This window comes from Pseudorasbora parva, chromosome 22 (genome assembly GCF_024679245.1).
Source record: "Pseudorasbora parva isolate DD20220531a chromosome 22, ASM2467924v1, whole genome shotgun sequence".
Classification (NCBI taxonomy): domain Eukaryota; kingdom Metazoa; phylum Chordata; class Actinopteri; order Cypriniformes; family Gobionidae; genus Pseudorasbora; species Pseudorasbora parva.
The window spans coordinates 14,536,125-14,553,427 of NC_090193.1; the positions used below are offsets into that span (position 1 = coordinate 14,536,125).

The 17,303-nt window shown below is 37.6% G+C and overlaps 1 protein-coding gene across 3 annotated transcripts in view; it reads left to right on the top strand.

Annotated features, from left to right (window-relative positions):
* The window catches only part of sgta (small glutamine rich tetratricopeptide repeat co-chaperone alpha), a 46,818-nt gene extending 29,962 nt beyond the window's left edge, over positions 1-16,856 (top strand). For all 3 annotated transcript variants that reach the window (XM_067431790.1, XM_067431789.1, XM_067431791.1), the window contains exons 10-12: positions 4,341-4,502; positions 10,416-10,538; positions 16,432-16,856. In XM_067431790.1, coding sequence (XP_067287891.1) covers positions 4,341-4,502; positions 10,416-10,527 — 274 coding nt within the window. In that variant the 3' untranslated portion in view covers positions 10,528-10,538; positions 16,432-16,856. The remainder of the gene's footprint in view (positions 1-4,340; positions 4,503-10,415; positions 10,539-16,431) is intronic.
* Positions 16,857-17,303: the final 447 nt, after the last annotated feature.

The following is a 17,303-nucleotide window of genomic DNA, read 5'->3' on the forward strand; positions in this document are numbered from 1 at the left end:
ATCATTATTCGGGGTAATTCCATCGAGATTAATATCAGAAAAGCTGTTTAAGCAATCAGCTATTTTCTGTTCCTGCTCGTGTTTAAGTGCTGCCATGTCAAATAGCCTAGATAACTTAATTCATTAATCCAGTGTTTCCCAACCTTTTTTTAGTCATGGCGCCCTTTGAAAATGTTCTAAATTTTGTGAAATAACGGCGGCGCTGTGCTAGCTGGTTATTAAACTCAACCAAACGCCGTCCTATATGAGATTAATCAGATATAGACAACATATAATCAACTATTAAACAAGTAATCTTACAACTTACATCTGTGAAAAACGACGCGGATGCGCAGATGAGCTTGACCGTGTTCTGACTCTCGTTGTGGATTTCCTTTAACAGCGCCCTGATACACGGGGAACAACTAAAGCACAGAGAATACAACATTATATTACAATCGTGTTCTCATTGTAATGATGTGTATGCACATCTTGCACTGTATTTCATGATCATTCACAGTGCTTTCAGTTTCACTTTATTTCGCGGTCTAGAAAGCGTGCTGTCAAATGCTAACCAATCAGACATCAGTTACCGTCCAATATGCCACAATAACCAATCCAAGAAATATACAAATATATTTTTTAAAGTCAGGGCGATCATCGTTATCAAGATCGATCGGCACTGTCACGTTCGAGTACTCGACCACTGTTGCCCATCCCTAATGAGCAGTACATGTGTTAATGTATTAGTTAATATTTGTTAACATTAGTTAATAAAAAAAGCTGTTCATGGTTTGTACATGTTAGGTCAGTGCATTATCTAATGTTAATAAGATTTAATAATATATTGGTAAATGTTGAAATTAATAAAGATAAAATATAGCTGTAAGCAGCCATTATCGGGGCAAGCGCAACAGAAGCTAGCAAAGAAGCTAGCAGCAGACCAACTGCAAAAATGAGTAAAGACATTTGGAGACAGTTTTAAGCAAAAATGTTGAAACCCCATGTTAATACATTGAGCTGTATAATCAATTTCATGTTTTGTTTAATTATAGCGCCACCAAGAGGCACAATCCTACCATTTTTTTGTGTGTCCTTGGCCCATAGATTGTATATGAAAAAACACAAAAAATAACGGATTCTTGACTCTGATTGGATTTTACCCCTTAGTATCAATATTTTGATATTTGATTACATGTAGCTATCAACCTATGTTTCCGAATTTCTGAAGCTGGTTTCGTTTCGATCTGACTAGCGGTTTTGAAAATATAAGCTAATGTTTTATAAGCTCTCAATTACTATGCTGCACAAACCATATGTGAAAACTGGCAAGTCTGATATCGTTGGACTTTGCAAGGATTCAGGAGCCAAACAAAGTTACCCCATGAAATTAAGTCAACCAAACCCAAAGTTATGCTCCTTGGTTATCAGTCGACTCGACATGGCGTCCCGAATCTAACAAGACCACTTTTATAATTTTTGGACAAACGGTTCAAAAGTTAAAATAAAAAATAGCCATTTTTCTTATCTCCGGACCAGTAGGTGGCGCTGTGCCAAAACACTGCTTGTTGCCTCAGGTCATGCTTGTGGTGACATGTACCAAGTTTGGTTTGAATACGAAACAGCGTTGTGGAAATATAGCCTTGAGTGTATTTTTACAACTGCTACAGAACAATTAATGGAAAATTATAAAGAATAAAAAAAAGTGCTAATTATTGATGGCCATATCACCCAGCCCTAATTAGAATGATTATTAAAACTTGATAATTATAGTTATTGTCCTTGGTGTGACTCCCTTTACCTTTTAAATACATGTGATTGTGTACCTAAATCATTATTTTGAGATTTTAAATATAATGTTATTTTATTTCATGCATATCGATATTTTTTCCCCCCTGCTTTTTAATTTGACAATGTGGTCACACCACGACTTTGATTTGGAGGGAAAACTATTTTCAGGTATTAATAGAGCGTCATGGTACGAGAAGCAATTTAACAAGCTTTTCTTTTTAACACCTTAAGCCCTAAGGGTATTTTTAGAGTTTTTTTGTTTGAATGACATGCACAACTTTAAAGACTCATAACTCCAAAACTATAGCAAGGAGAGTCAAATGGTAGCTATCATTTATTAGCAAACTTTTTATATTTTTTATAAAATATAAATTTTATTAAAAAAAATTTGTATATTTGGACGATCTATAATTAAATAAAAAAAATTATCTTTTTTTTTTTTTTTTTTTTTTTTACAAATATTTTTTATTCCCCCCCCTCATATCCCCCTGATACAAGAGATTCATGCATTTTATTTCTGGAAAAATTCCTCCTATGAAGCAAATTGACGATATTTGCATCATAGGAGGAATGTTTGGCCAAAGGCTAAAGACTACAGCCAGCAGAGGGAGCTATTTCCTCATGTTTTCAACTCGCGCATGGGGAATGGGAGATTACACTCACAGCTCAGCTCAGCACCAGGCATTCATTTAAACTGATGCTAAGCAATGTAAGTGTTTTAACTTCTCAAATTAATTTCTATGAAAGTTAAGCTTACAAAGGCATGAACTGAAATGCGCCAGACTGAACTTGCGTTGTGAATGTGTGCCGCGAGTGTAGTCGCGATTTACCTCAGCTCTCATCACGAGCTCATCAGCTCATTCATCTGCCTCCTGCAGTTAGTGCTCAGTGCTGTGATACTCGTGCGGTGACTCACTCATTATATTGAACAGACACGTTCAGTTTTTAATTGTAGTGTCTTCTCCAACTCAGTCACAGTAATCCAGTAGGTGGCTTTGGGAATGGCCTCACAGGGCAGCGAAGCATTCTGGGAATTGTAGTCTTTCATCCCCATGAGACAAATACATTTTCTGTCTTTTCTCAGTCTAGAAAGCACCAAATTCAAAAATAATTTCACATTTCTACTACATTGATGACCCAGTTTAAATACGGATTAATCTTCCCAGCACTGAAGTACCCTTCTAAAGAGGGGGTGAAACACTCAGTTTCAGTCAATCTCATGTCAATCTTGAGTACCTATAGAGTAGTATTGCATCCTTCATATCTCCGAAAAGTCTTTAGTTTTATTATATTTATAAAAGAAATATGGGCTGTACCGAGTCTTTCCGGGAAAAAAACGAGCGCCTGGAGGCGTATCGTGTGGGCGGAGCTAAAGAATGACGAGCGCGCAAAGCGATGACGTCCTCAAGCATGGAGAAGCCCATCGCTATCGATCTCCGCTAATAGATATATAATCCAGAATCAGATTCAGAGGCTGAAATAAATTGAACAGGAGAAACAGCAGCAGCAGGACATCCGTCTCTGTGGTATGTACTGTATTTAGTGGCCTGTCAACATTTGTGTGTGTTTACTCGCAGTTTATGATGACATGATTCGGTTTATGGACTATTGTATGCAACTAAACCTTAGCAGTAGCAAGCAAAACGCTTTTGCACGTCAGACTAGTGTAACGTTAAACAAACAATGAAGTCCGTTAGCGCATTTGAATGACGAAGCACGCGATCGTGTTGTTTACTGATGTTTACTCACGCGACAACAGCATAGACATTTGAAGCAGTTTTACTCACCGGCTGCTTCCAAAGCAGGATCGAACCTTTATCACTGGGACCGCTCCGTCAAAAACACACTTCTTTGGTATGATTTGATGAAGTCCTGACAGCAGTGACTTGCTGTGCTGAAGCGTTGAAGTGGCTTGATGTCACAGATAGGAATAAAGTGGAGCGCGGCAGGAGTGTATGGGCGTGCATTTCCTCTCTCGCTCTAGTCACACACACGCGCGCACCCTACCAGGAGAAGAGCCCGTACGGCCCATACAAAGACCTTCCGCTCTAGTAACGTCAAGCTGAGCCATACTCTAAAAAAAACTCTCCGAAACCCCCCCCTTTAAGTTTAGTCAAAGGCCAAAACAATTATGCTTGTTGTGTTCTACTCCGTGAGATCTTTCAAATGATATGAGACATGACTATCTGAGTTGTTTGATGTGATTGACACATTGCAGTACATAATAATCATAACTCATCACTACTTGGGAGATACTCATAATAAGGCTAAATTCATTGTAAACATTAGACTCTAAGCTTTCAAATGACACCTATTTTATGTTGATCCATGCAAGATTTTTGAAAAATATGAAAATTATTTTTCCCGTGGCTAGGTAGTGCCTGCAGGTGGTACACTCCATTTTAGAAGAATAACTCAGCGCTCGTTAACAGTTAATCAAAATGGGAAGTGTACCGCCGTGGGTTAAGAATGGCCTTTTCTTCTTATTAATATCTGGAGAGTTATACCTAACCTATTAGATATAACCTAACATTGACAGCAATTTATCAACTGTTTCTTTGCCCATGTAGGATGTCAGGTATGATGTCTGGGGCTTACGGTCCTATGGGGGGTGCCACCTTGCCAGGAGCAGCACCAACGCCAGCAACAGCAGCAGCAACAGCCGCAACAGCAACAGCCGGAGCAGGAGGTGGTGGTGGTGGTGGTGGTGACCTCTCCAGCCTCATACAGGCGTAAGTTTCAAGACCATTATCGAATATGGACTATCGTCTCTATCACGGTTGCGCTCATGTGACGGTGCTGTGCTACGCAGTGGTGATAGAAACTTGAGTTGCAATTAAGTCGCAAAGTAAATGACTTGACTTGGACTCGCAAACAGTGCAAAATATAAGTGCACAATAATTGTATAAAATCTAAACATTTAGTAAAAATAAAAACATTTAGTGGGGAACAAATAAAAGTGAATTAGTGTAGCACTAAATCTGGTAAAATGTTGCATGTTGTAAATTACATTCATGACAAACAAGTAAATATTTATATAAATAGGGCCTATATACTAAGAAATGAAAATGCATTAAAAAGCTGTGCTATACATTTGAGACCACAACATATTATAGATAGGGCAGAACAAGAAAGGCTATTAATCATCTTTCATTGCGCAAATATATTAAAGGTGCCCTAGAAAGTTTTGAAACAATGTTAAATTGTTCTCTGATATCTACATATAGGGTATGTGGCTTATTCAGGGGCAAAAATTGTCCCTAGGATGGAATGCACTGTTTTTGCCTTATTTGGAAGGGTCATGAATATTAATGAATATTATTCTGCTTTGATTGGCTTATTTCAGCAGCTCACAAGCAATTCAGCTGTTCAGCTCGTGAGTCCTGACCGCCCGTCCTGACAGAACAAAGACAGACTAAATGACACTTTAAGCAAAACATCTCAAATGGGGATTGATAAAATGCAGCTTACCTATTTGTTGGTGTTTTGAGAACATCCGCACGTGAGAAAGAACTCTTGTTTGTGCGGTTGCCAGATTTCAGTAATGAAATCCCCCAAACAGAGCTTTTCTGTGAAAAACAAACCTGTATGCATCCGGTGTTTTACCTAAACATGTCCAATCTGGCAACCATAAGCACGCGAGCTCTCTCGCGTGCCGGTGAACTGAAAACACCAATAAACAAGTAAGCTGCATTTTATCTATCTCCATTTGAGATATTCTGCTTAGTGTGTCATTCTGCCTACATTTTAGACTTGTCTTTTTTCATAAACGATATTGCATGTTTATATAACGTTAGTCACAATGTAGGCTAACGTTACGCAGTAACTGTGATGTAGCCTAATCTGAAATATAAATAGGCAAAAACATTATAGGAAACGCCCTACTTCAGTTTTCAAAAATATAAATATATAACTATACAACAAAATGAATAGCCTTGTCAAATTACTATCGTTTTAATTTATATGCTGGAAAAGGTGACGTTTGCTAGAAGGATCGCGTGAACGATCTAAGCAAAGTATCTACGGTTGTATTTTGTAATACAAAATATTACCACCCTTTGTCATTAGACACACTATTTAGTTATGTATGGTACTTGGTGTTTCCTATTGTTACTGTAAGCATCTTGCGTTATCTAGACAATGCAGTCTCTTAAGAAACTTTCAATTTAATCAGAAATTGTTTAAACAGTCAATAAGTGGATAAATCGCTACTTACTGCTTGCAAGAATACAGTTGTAATTGACACTTTCTTCAGTTTAAGAAGCTGAGCGAAGCTTGCTTGAAATGGGCCGATCAAATGAACGATCTTGAGTTAAATTGTTGTGGTATTATAAACATCAACCATGACTGTTGACATTTTTATCTGTGAGAAGGGTAGAAAAGTTTCCTGAACAGCCTGGAACATTGTGTCCATGCGAGCAGCTTGTTTTGATGATTCGCTCCATTTCCGCCTGACAATGCACATGTTTGGACAGATGCAAATGTTGGGGGAGTCTATATGATGTGATCCCCAATGCTTGCGTCACTGTTGGGTTTATGTTGAGAAGCACTTTTTTTTCTGTTGCATTATGGATTCACGAGATTTACATAAGAAGTAGGAGGCAATGATGTTTGAGACTCACAGTATGTGATGTCCATGTACTGAACTGTTATTATTTCACTATGGCAAGGTTAATTACATTTTTAATTCTAGGGCACCTTTAATATGAAAGGCTCCAGAACGTATGCACATCCCGTGTGCAGGATGATACATTTGAAGCAACATGGAGTCACAGTGCGCAGTGCTCTATCCGCGTTGAAAAGTTCAAAACACAAGGAAAGATATTGATGCGTAGTTTATCTTTCCATGCAATATTTCTTTTAACAGTTAAAAATTTCAGGTACCGTGCCTTTGAAGAACAATAATATCTCGAGTCCAGTTTTGTGATCTAAGACACCTGGTAGAAAGTAACACGATTTACAACTCGGGATTAATTCCAGCAAGATCAAAACAGACGGTTATCTACAGATCAAGAATAATAACAGGAACATTGAATCATCTTTGAAAGAGTTTCATTGTATTGACTGTCGTTAACTTAAATCTTCAACTGTACCTCACATTAAACTTTGGAATGGCTTCAGAACAAAAGCGTTGATGAGGCTTTATAATGTTTTTGTGCCTTTTGTGGGGCCCTGGGGCTTAACAGTAACACGATAGTATACACACATTATTGGATTTGATTCTGTCCTGTCTGACCGATACCCGATCCGATTGAACGGTATGGGAGACAATTAATCGTTTAAAGATCACAATCTCGATTCAAACACATGCTTATTCCTAAATGACGGTAATTAAGCAATGTCTATTAAACCTTTGCAATTATGATCACAAGGAGATTCAAAAACAAAGAGAGTAGTCGTCATGTATGAAACGGTCTTTTCAATTAGGGCTGCACGATAATGGTAAAAATGATAATCACGATTATTTTGCTCAAAATCATAATCATGATTATTGATCACGATTATTTTGCCAAAAAGGGCAACGGCATTAGTTTACGAACCTACACCCCAAAGGCCTGTAGTTGGCACACCGACTTCATTTAACCATCTATGATAACTTCATTAGATGGTAAATCAATACAAAACACGTGGTTTTGGTGATCGCTTTATCTTCATTCACATTAGATTTTTAAAGCAACACAATTTGTTTGCAAATGAGACAACCACAGATACAGGTTGCCCAGCAAATTCTTAAAGAAAAGAACAATGATATAAAAAAAATGTCTGAGGCTATATGGACATTCTAAAACGTTCAATTTGAAAAATGCTTAATGTGGCTTAATGGACTGACTGTGATATTAAAAGACCGAACTCTGTAAATATCATAAACCATAGGCTACATACTGTACAGCAAAACAGTTGAGCCCAGAATATGAACACAACGTGTTCATTAAGTTTTGTCTTTTAATGTCACTGTAGCCTACATTAAGCGTTTTCTTTATGGAGGAAAATGCCAATTAAATGCGTTTCGTTCCTATTCAGGGCTCATCTGCTTTACTGTACACAGTATGCTTTATTATGGTGTTCACTACATGTGGTTAGTTAATAGCTCTTTTTTCACATATTCATGTTGCGTTTTAGAACTTACCAGTGACGATATCATTTTCAACTGATTCACATTATGAAAACTGCTAAAACCTTTAGGAACTTTAAAAGATAAAACGGCAAATAATTCTAAATTAGGTTCCTTTTCCTGATTGAATTGTCACATCAGCTGCAAAGATGCGTTTATTCTGTAAACGGTAAGGAGGACTTCCGTACGTGCATTTTTTAAAATTAATCGCTGAATCAATTTGATCATGGCAGATTTACTCACACAAATAATTGTGTGTCTTGTGAAGAAACAAACACTGGCTGTGACACTTTCACTAAGGCCCCGTCCACACGGAGACGCGTTTAGCTGTATACGTATAATTTTTTTACCTTATCAGCGTTTCGTCCACACGGATCCGGCGTTTTAGAAGCATGCATCCGTTATTTTTCGAAATCGGGTCCCAAAGCGGATAAATCTGAAAACGATCATCTTCCGTCTTCGTGTTTACAGCGAATCCGTATATTTTCTGAAATGGTGATGTCATCACACTACGTCCAGCACGGTGAAAGAGGTAAGGGATACAACTACGGGCACTGGGCATGCGCACATCAATATCGCGTCATTTAATTAACGTATCTGCATTGTTGTAACCGTGCGTTCACACCGCCGCCGGCGAGAGCGTCAAAATTCGCTCTTGCCGCCCTGACAACGACGCTGTAGAAAGCTCCGTGGACGTGCTGCCGCTCTGACGTAGATCGAATGTTTTTTCTTTTTTTAAACTGTATTTAAAGAGGCCGCAAATCAAACAAGCATGTTGATGGATATACTGACCACAAGTAGGGTATAAATTAACTTCATGAAATCGTTTAAATGTGAAAGTAAGAATTAATTGCACACCCGCTGAACAACGAGCGTTCTAGCGCCTATAAAATAGTGTTGCGCGACTTCTTAACAAATTACATAATTATCACTATGAATGATCTTGTCATAAATGATAGGGAAACCCGCACAGCAATGATCAACCTCTCCTACAAATTGCTTGGGAACTAATGTGGTCGGAACCAAAGTTTACAGGCCTGCGTTCTCTGGATTTCTCTCAAGCGGAGCACTTCTACATTCTGACTGGTTGCCGCCTGTTGCCGCCGAACCGCGTCATAGCTCATTACCATAAAGTTGAGCTGATTTCAACTCTCCTCGACGCCCAAATCGTCCAAGACGCGCCGCGCCGCTCTCGCCGGAGCTCGCCGCCCGGCTCCCATTGAAAATGAATGACTTCCGGGCAGCTTGACGCTCTCGCCGCCGGCGGTGTGAACGCACAGTAAGGGTATGTTTTGGGTTGGGGTAGGTGTAGGCATTAATAAAACACATCTGTTAAGTAGCAAATGTATTTATTGTTATTTTATTGTGAGATTTTGCCTCACCTCCGACCACTGCTATACCCCTGCCTAGCCACAATTCTTCTACGTTTTTAGTGTATTTCTGTGGCAGAATTACAGCACCACACACTGGCCTAGCATTCAAACTACATCGTTTTTAGCCCGTTTTTGTAATCTCGTATGGACGCAGATATTTCTTGAAACGAGGAAAAAAAAAGATCGGATTGGGAAAGCGCTGGCTTCGTGTGGACAGGGCCAAAAATATGATTTCGCTGTGAAGATTGCTAAACTCCAGTGCATGTGTTTGTTTTCAGCTCATCCGCGCTTCTTCCGCATTTAGAGGAAGCATGTGCAGAGGGTTGCCAGATTCCACAGATTAAGTAAAACACCGGGAAGAAAGTATATCCTTTTAAGGAGAAAAGCTCTCTTTGGTGGATTTAAGCTCTTTTCATCTGGCTACCACAAGCATGACTGCTAGTGGAGGCTCGTTATCAACGTAAACCCCAAAGAAAAACACGTTTTAAGGATAAATAACGAGCGGGCCAATATCGTGACGATTATTTGAGAACCATCGATAGAAGCAGATATCGTTATAACGATTAAAATACGATTAATCGTGCAGTCCTATTTTCAATCACACGGTATTGTTTAATGATGTATAATTGTTTCTGTTATAATAATTCAAATTATCACACAAATACTGGGATAAAAGTTTATAGTTACGGTAAAGGCACGGTTTATAGTTTAGTAGAAATAAACACTGATGTCTATCAGAAATCACCTTTTCAAAGAAACTGGAGCTACACCAATAGTTGGCGCCAAGTGGCTATTAAAATTTTCTTCGTCATCGAGTCATTCATTCAAGAGATCGTTTGAAAACACTGATTCATCCAAGTAAGGGAATAAGTGAAATCTTTATAAATAAGTAATTGAATAAATGATTCAAATTAATTACATATTTTTACACGGACTGAAGCAATTAGCATTTTGTCAAAACCTTTAGTAAATTACGTTATTTCTCGTTGTCTATTCAGAATCGTATGGGAATTGTGATCTCTATAAAAAATTTTTTTAAAACTACTCAATTTATCCAGATTCGTGAAGCTCCATTTCAAAGGTTACCATTCTATTTCCTAACTGAAAGTTCATGGCTATATTCAGTGAGGCTGACCAAGTGTTTTCTTGTTGTGTGACAGTGGTCAGCAATTTGCACAGCAGATGCAGCAGCAGAACCCTGAGCTTATCGAGCAGCTGAGGAGTCAAATGCGCAGTCGACCTCCCAGTAGTGCTGGCAATGATGAACCCTGACACTCTCCATGGTACCACACATCAACTCATGCAATTATTTATTTGTGTATATATATATATATATGTGTGTGTGTGTGTATGTGTATGTATATGTGTGTGTATGTATTTTTGTGTGTGTGTGTGTATATGTGTATATATATATTAGGGGTGTAACGATACGCGTATTCGTATTGAACCGCTCGGTACGAGGCTTTCGGTTCGAAACGCGGTACGCATTATGTACCGAACGGTTCTTGGACTAATTAATTAGATTTGGAAAAAAAAAAAAGTGTTTGAAATATAATAATATGCGTAAGGTAGCCCAATAACCAAAACGACATAAACAGCCAATGCCCCTGACACCGCCAAAGTGAAAGAAAGAAAAAACACCAAATATGTTTTAGGCTCCTCAGTCAGGTGCTCGCTTACTTAGTAGGCTACGCGCTGAATGCTCGTGGCAAAATGGCTATTGCGTTTAACAAACCAGAAATAGAAGATCCTCCAATAACCAACAGGTCTGGTGTTTGGGTGAACTTTGGATTCTTTGTAAGCTATGATGGTGTTGGCAAGATTGATGGATTAAAAAACAATGGTATGTCGCATTTGCTGATGGTACAGCAGCGGGAATAATCATGTCATGTCAATCAACTCATTTACGCCGACAACAAGACGATAAAAAGGAGAAACAGCCACAAATTATCCCACAAACTATCCCCGCAGCATTTAGACAGACATTTCCAACTTATTCAAATGGCAAAAGACATCACCACGGCGAGTGGTCCATTTATAGCCGTGGACATGAGACCTAACGCCCGTTTCACACATACTCCGTCTGCAGTGCGAATGCGGTGCGTATTTTTTTCAGTACCCATGTTAACGGATGACAGCTTTCACATTGCACGCAGATGCTGTCCGTCAGTCCGTTTCAGGAGCGTTGCGTCTGCAGCAGTGCACGGATCGTTTTCATACCGAGTCTATTTTTTGCTGCGCTGCGTTGCTGCATTAAAGTGGTAGAACATTGTTCGCATTAAAATAAACATGTACTGACGTGAAAATCTAGTAATTTCACCACAGATGCATATCATTTAAAATATACTCTTGTTTTCAAAGACAACACATGGCTTTTTTTTCTCAAGTAAAGCAACAAAATGACACTTTACCTGGCATTTAGGTTAAAAAAAAGTGCCATAATGGATAGCACTCGTACTTTCTTGGAGGTAAAAAAAGCAAAGTTATTTTTGACCTGCAGGATTTCTTTTAAAAGGGTGTAAAAACGAAAGAAAAGACGAGAGGCTGTTTTTGAATAGCCTATTGTAAGTTTCTAATTTAAAATGTTTGTGAATTAAGGCTATAAACTGTTTAAATGTTTTGCCACTTGTGTGAGCTAAATCTAAAGTATATAAATATGAATAAATGAATTTAATAAAATGTTGTTTAAATGTAGTAGGTTACGTAACCTGACTTCTATTAAAGAGTACACAAAGAAAATTGGAATTCTGACGAGGCATGTTCAGTAAAAACTTTTGGATTTTATATAAAAAATAATGACTCAATGCTGTGTTTGTGATATGCGACAGCGGATCAGTTGCCGACTGCAAACGCAGCATATGTGAAAGCACTACAGGGTGTGGGGCTCCTGCAACGCACAATCAACGCAACACGGTACATGCTAATGTAAAGAGCTAATGTCTTATTCCTGTAACTACATAGAAGATGGTTAAAATCATACAAAAAAAAAAAATTCATACTTTGTTAGTTTTAATAAAAATAATAATAAAAAAAGGTAATTTATCTGCCAATTTTTTCTTTTTGCTGTATCTAAAACATACCGAACCGTGACACCAGTGTATTGAACCGAACCGTGAATTTTGTGAACCGTTACACCCCTAATATATATATATATATAATATGTAGACACATACATACACACATATATATATATATATATATATGTATGTGTGTGTGTGTGTGTGTGTATATATGTATAATCGATCAAAATATTTAATCATGATTGTCATGAGTTAACTCGTGATTGATCACAATTTAATTGCACATTATCAGTTGTTAATGTATCTTAAATTAAGTTTAAGTGTTTAATACTCCAATCAACATGGGAATGGACAAATATGCATGTTTTATGCAAATGTATGTTTAGTATTAGTGAAACTATACTTATTCAATAATCTATAATACAGCACGAAGACTAGACATGTATCAAAGGTCATAGATGTTTATCAAAGAACTTGTTCTCTTAAGCGCTTAAAAATTCAGAATAAGCAGTGATTTTGCTCATTTTAAGAATATGAATAAATTGAGTTTTTACACTGGCAGTTTAGTTCAGAACAGGGCACAGTTCGTATAAAAAATTGGTAATGTGAAAGCTGCCATGCAGACCTGGGAGCACACCAGTACCTGGAGGAGGTCCATGTTCCACGAGTAGGAATATAGTGTGACCCCTTTAAGAGATGCCCCTCTATTGAATTGCCGGTATTTTGTGCGTGTATGCCCCATGTACATGGGAGCGCTCATGTTCAAAAAAGTAACCTGCGTATTAGTTTTTGCCGATTGTAGTATATTTAGTTCAATAAAACACATGTATTGTAAGTGGTATATTAATGATTTACCTCGGACATGAGCGTGATTGAGCTTGCATCGCGCTCAGACTGCAAAGAAAGTGCTCAATGTAAAAACTGGAGTCTACAAAAAAAAAAGAAAGAACAGAAAATATGGTAACTTGTAGGCAATAGGGCTGTGTTGAGAAAAATTTATTCACCAATTCTGATTACAATATATTCAATATATAAATATTACTTTCTAAAGATCGATCTGTAACTCAGAGGATCGATTTAATAATAGACCTATATTTTCCCGTGAATTTTTATTTGCTGCGTCATTGAATTCACACATGCGTGTGAGGTGGAAGGACATTAAAACAACGAACATGGCAGCTTTGGAAACTCTGCGGACAGAGAATACTAGAGTAGATAAACAAACTTAAGCCGAAGGTCTCGTCACTATACCACCGGCGCCACCGTGCTGAAGAAGCGCCGCAGACAGACCGAGTTTTCCTCACGCTTCCTCTTCTCTCGTTCCGCCGCGGTAAGAACCACCACGGGAACACTAGAGTAGATAAACAAATTCAAGCTGAAGCTTTCGTCACTATGCCGTCGCCGTGCTGAAGAAGTGCTGCGGACAGACCTAGTTTTCTTCACTCTTCCTCTTCTCTCGTTCCGCCACGGTAAGAACTGCCTAGAGTATTTAGACGAGAGGAGTTGTAATGGCTGCCTTGTAATGACAGCGCGCGCCCTCTCCACAGCACACGTTCGCTGACTCGAGCACTCTGGAAGGGGGATTGTTCTTTACAACCATCAGTACTCCATTAATTTTCAGTTGAATGTCTATAATAATAGTATCAATATGTTGCATAACTACAGTCCTGTAATTCAGGTAACAGCTGGAAAAAAATGCTTTCTTCAAAAACACTTATCTAAATCTCGAAGATCGGATCGAAACGAATAATGATAATCGATTCAAGATCTTGAAATTTGAATCGAAACCCAGCCCTAGTAGGCAATAACTGCACTTTTGGTTTAAAATAATAATATTAATGTTAACCCTTTTCTTTCCCTATTAATTTGCACCTGCATCCTTTAAGCCTATGGCTTATCTCAATTTCTCTAATTATGGGTTCTGCCACGGATCAAACAGAAAATGCGCGCTGCTGCATTTAACGCGCGTTAATAAATTTAGTGCCATTAAAATTAATTTACGTTAACCCGGAAATTTTGACAGACCTTATATATGGGCGTCAGAACCCTTCTGTGGGTGGGACAAAACCCACCCACTTTTTACGACCAATGATATTGGACCCACTCACTTTTATCTTCTCTAATTCAGCACATGTCTGTTTACCTACCCCTAACTGGGAAATGCTTCTTATTAAACACATTAGACGCTTTTTTCCCCACTTTTCTAATATTTTCTCAATTTTTATTGAAAATAAATGCCTTTTCAATCTGATATCTAATGGGAAACGGGACTAGAGCGAGTGTGGCAAAAGGCGGATTCGAACCTCTGATCGATTTGCATCAACTTAATGACAAGCGTCTTACTCCTACACCATAGCCAGAGTAAATAGCTCAGGGATTTTATTTTGTCTGGCTCAATCAATCGTTTGGTAAACGGCGGTATATTTGTATTTAATGTAAATATGGCATCTAACGTTAAAATAAATTCTGAGAGAGGACTAGGGTTGGGCATCGAGAACTGGTTCTAACTTGGAACCGTTTAAAAAATAACCGTTTATAAAATGCCATTGGAATCATTTAGAAATTTTGTTTTCGATTCAGATCATCGGTTCCAAACGCGTTTTGGTTTCCATAGTGGCCACCTGATTTCCGGAAGTGCTTGCCATGCCTGCTTGTTCTTGCAATCATGGAGCACGGTAAGCTGCGCTCTACAGTGTGGATTTATTTTACTTTTAAAAAGCCTAGGTCGGCACAGTGCAACTAGTCAAAAATATTGATACTGAAATATCTGAAACGATTTGATACTCAGTTTCTACAGTATCAATACCAGCTGCGCTCTCCTCTGACCGACAGCGAGTGAACATGCACCCGCATATTCTCATTCATCCCGGCTAACCCTCTGAACACGGCGAACTCGCGTTCTGCAGGATTTTTCCTCATGCCAGTGTTTTAGTTTTAGTGTGTGATCGGTCTGAATTTTGTGTGGGATTGCACATGATTCTACTAATCCCCGCAGATTTCATGCTCACATCTGAAGCGTGCACACATACATTGATAAAACCGCTTCTGACATACAAGTGCAAACATTTGCTTCTTTTTCCAGCTTATTATTGGTCAAATACACTCAAAAAAATTCTCAGTGCACATCTTGAAGAGTATTAACGTAAACACAGTTGTAAACAGTTCAGGAAGAATGAGTAACAGGAACATTGTTCAGGATCCATTACTTGGTATCAGACCATTGTTAGGTCTTTAAGCGACAGCAGTTATTTTTATTCAAACTACAAAAAGACAAACGATCAAACTGCTCTTGACTGATCAACTTGTGACTTTAATGGTTTCATCTGTAGGCTATTTAATTTTTTACAAAGAACATTATCCAATGTTATTTTTAATTTAATTACTTTGTTATTTTTTATATTTTTTAAAATTCAGTTTCTTATCTGAATGTTAATAATAATAATAATAATAATAATAATAATAATTCATTTTATTTGTAATGCGCTTTTCTTAAACCCAAAGCGCTACAGTAAAATAACAAAAATACAACCAAAAATAAAATACAAAAAAACAATAAAAACAACTACAACAAATGATTAAAGAAAAACAGTTGTAAACAAATGTCTTAATCAACTTTTTAAAATGACCCAGCGTTGGTGCATTTCTGATGGGCAGAGGAAGCACATTCCATAACTTGGGGGGTTTGTATGAAAAGGCTCTTTCCCCCATGGTCTTTAGTTTACATGAAGGCTGAAGAAGAGAGCATGATGGAGTATAAGGACTGACGAGGTCACAAAGATACTCAGGTGCAGTCCCATGAAGTGCCTTGTATGTTAAAATAAGAATTTTTAAATCAATTCTCATATTTATGGGAAGCCAGTGCAATTGTGAAAGAACAGGTGTAATGTGTTCACGAGGAGAAGTACGAGTGAGCACACGAGCGGCAGAATTTTGAATATACTGAAGCCTGAAGCTTCAACTTTATTTATTTATATATATATATATATATATATAATATATATATATATATATATAAAATTTATTTTTTATATAAAATTATTGTCATTAATCAAACAGTTTTTGTGTTAGTTTTACAAATATTCAAACAACAGCTTCTTATATTCTTACATATATACATCTGTTCAGAGTTTAATATCTCTTCTCTTATTTTGCACAGAATTTAACTTTACCTGGTGGACCTGTGGAAGATGGGCTACTTTTTTATTTTTTAAGATATACCTTGTACCTACAGCTCCAGGGACAAGACCATGTTTATTCATCTATAAAAACTGCATGTGTTCCCACTGCCCCACATTGCCCTACCTGTTGGAAGAAGTCATCAGTGCACAATGTGCACATTGTATTTGGGCACTGAACTATCTGATCAAATGAAATCTCACACTGGGTTAACACTATATCCCCAAGTAATAATCCATTTTGTGATTGTAATGAATTGCTGCTACTTGGACATTATGCAGTTTTGCTGTATTAACACACCAGTGATTCATCTGTCCTATGACATCTCTGTCTAAACTGAAAGGGGTTGGCAAGGAACATGTGCAATCTCAACATGGACAATTAAATGTTAGATTTCAAACAAGACCTGTGTTTTTGCTGATGAAGCTTTTTGTTTCATAACTGCTGGTCATATTTGCAACCATTGAGATTTGTCAAAATTACCACATGATTATTACATGATAATTTTTCCTGGTCTCTCTTTAATTAAAGAACAAAAAAATGTTTTGGCCATTTTGGAGAACTGAGATATGATGTTGTGTGTGGAGCAGGTGTATTAAGAAGAACTTTTTGCCATTTGTAATATCACTTTCTCAAAACCTAGCGAGCTGCTTATAAATCCCTTAGGAAACAAAAATATATTGCAATATATTGGAAAATACCATGCAATACATAAGGCAATATATTCACATATATGGGATTTAATATTTATATTTTACAATATATTGCAATTTATTGAAAGCGGCAATAATTTGTATATTTTTCAATATATTACATGAATATATAGTATGTTTTGTAATACCATCAATATAT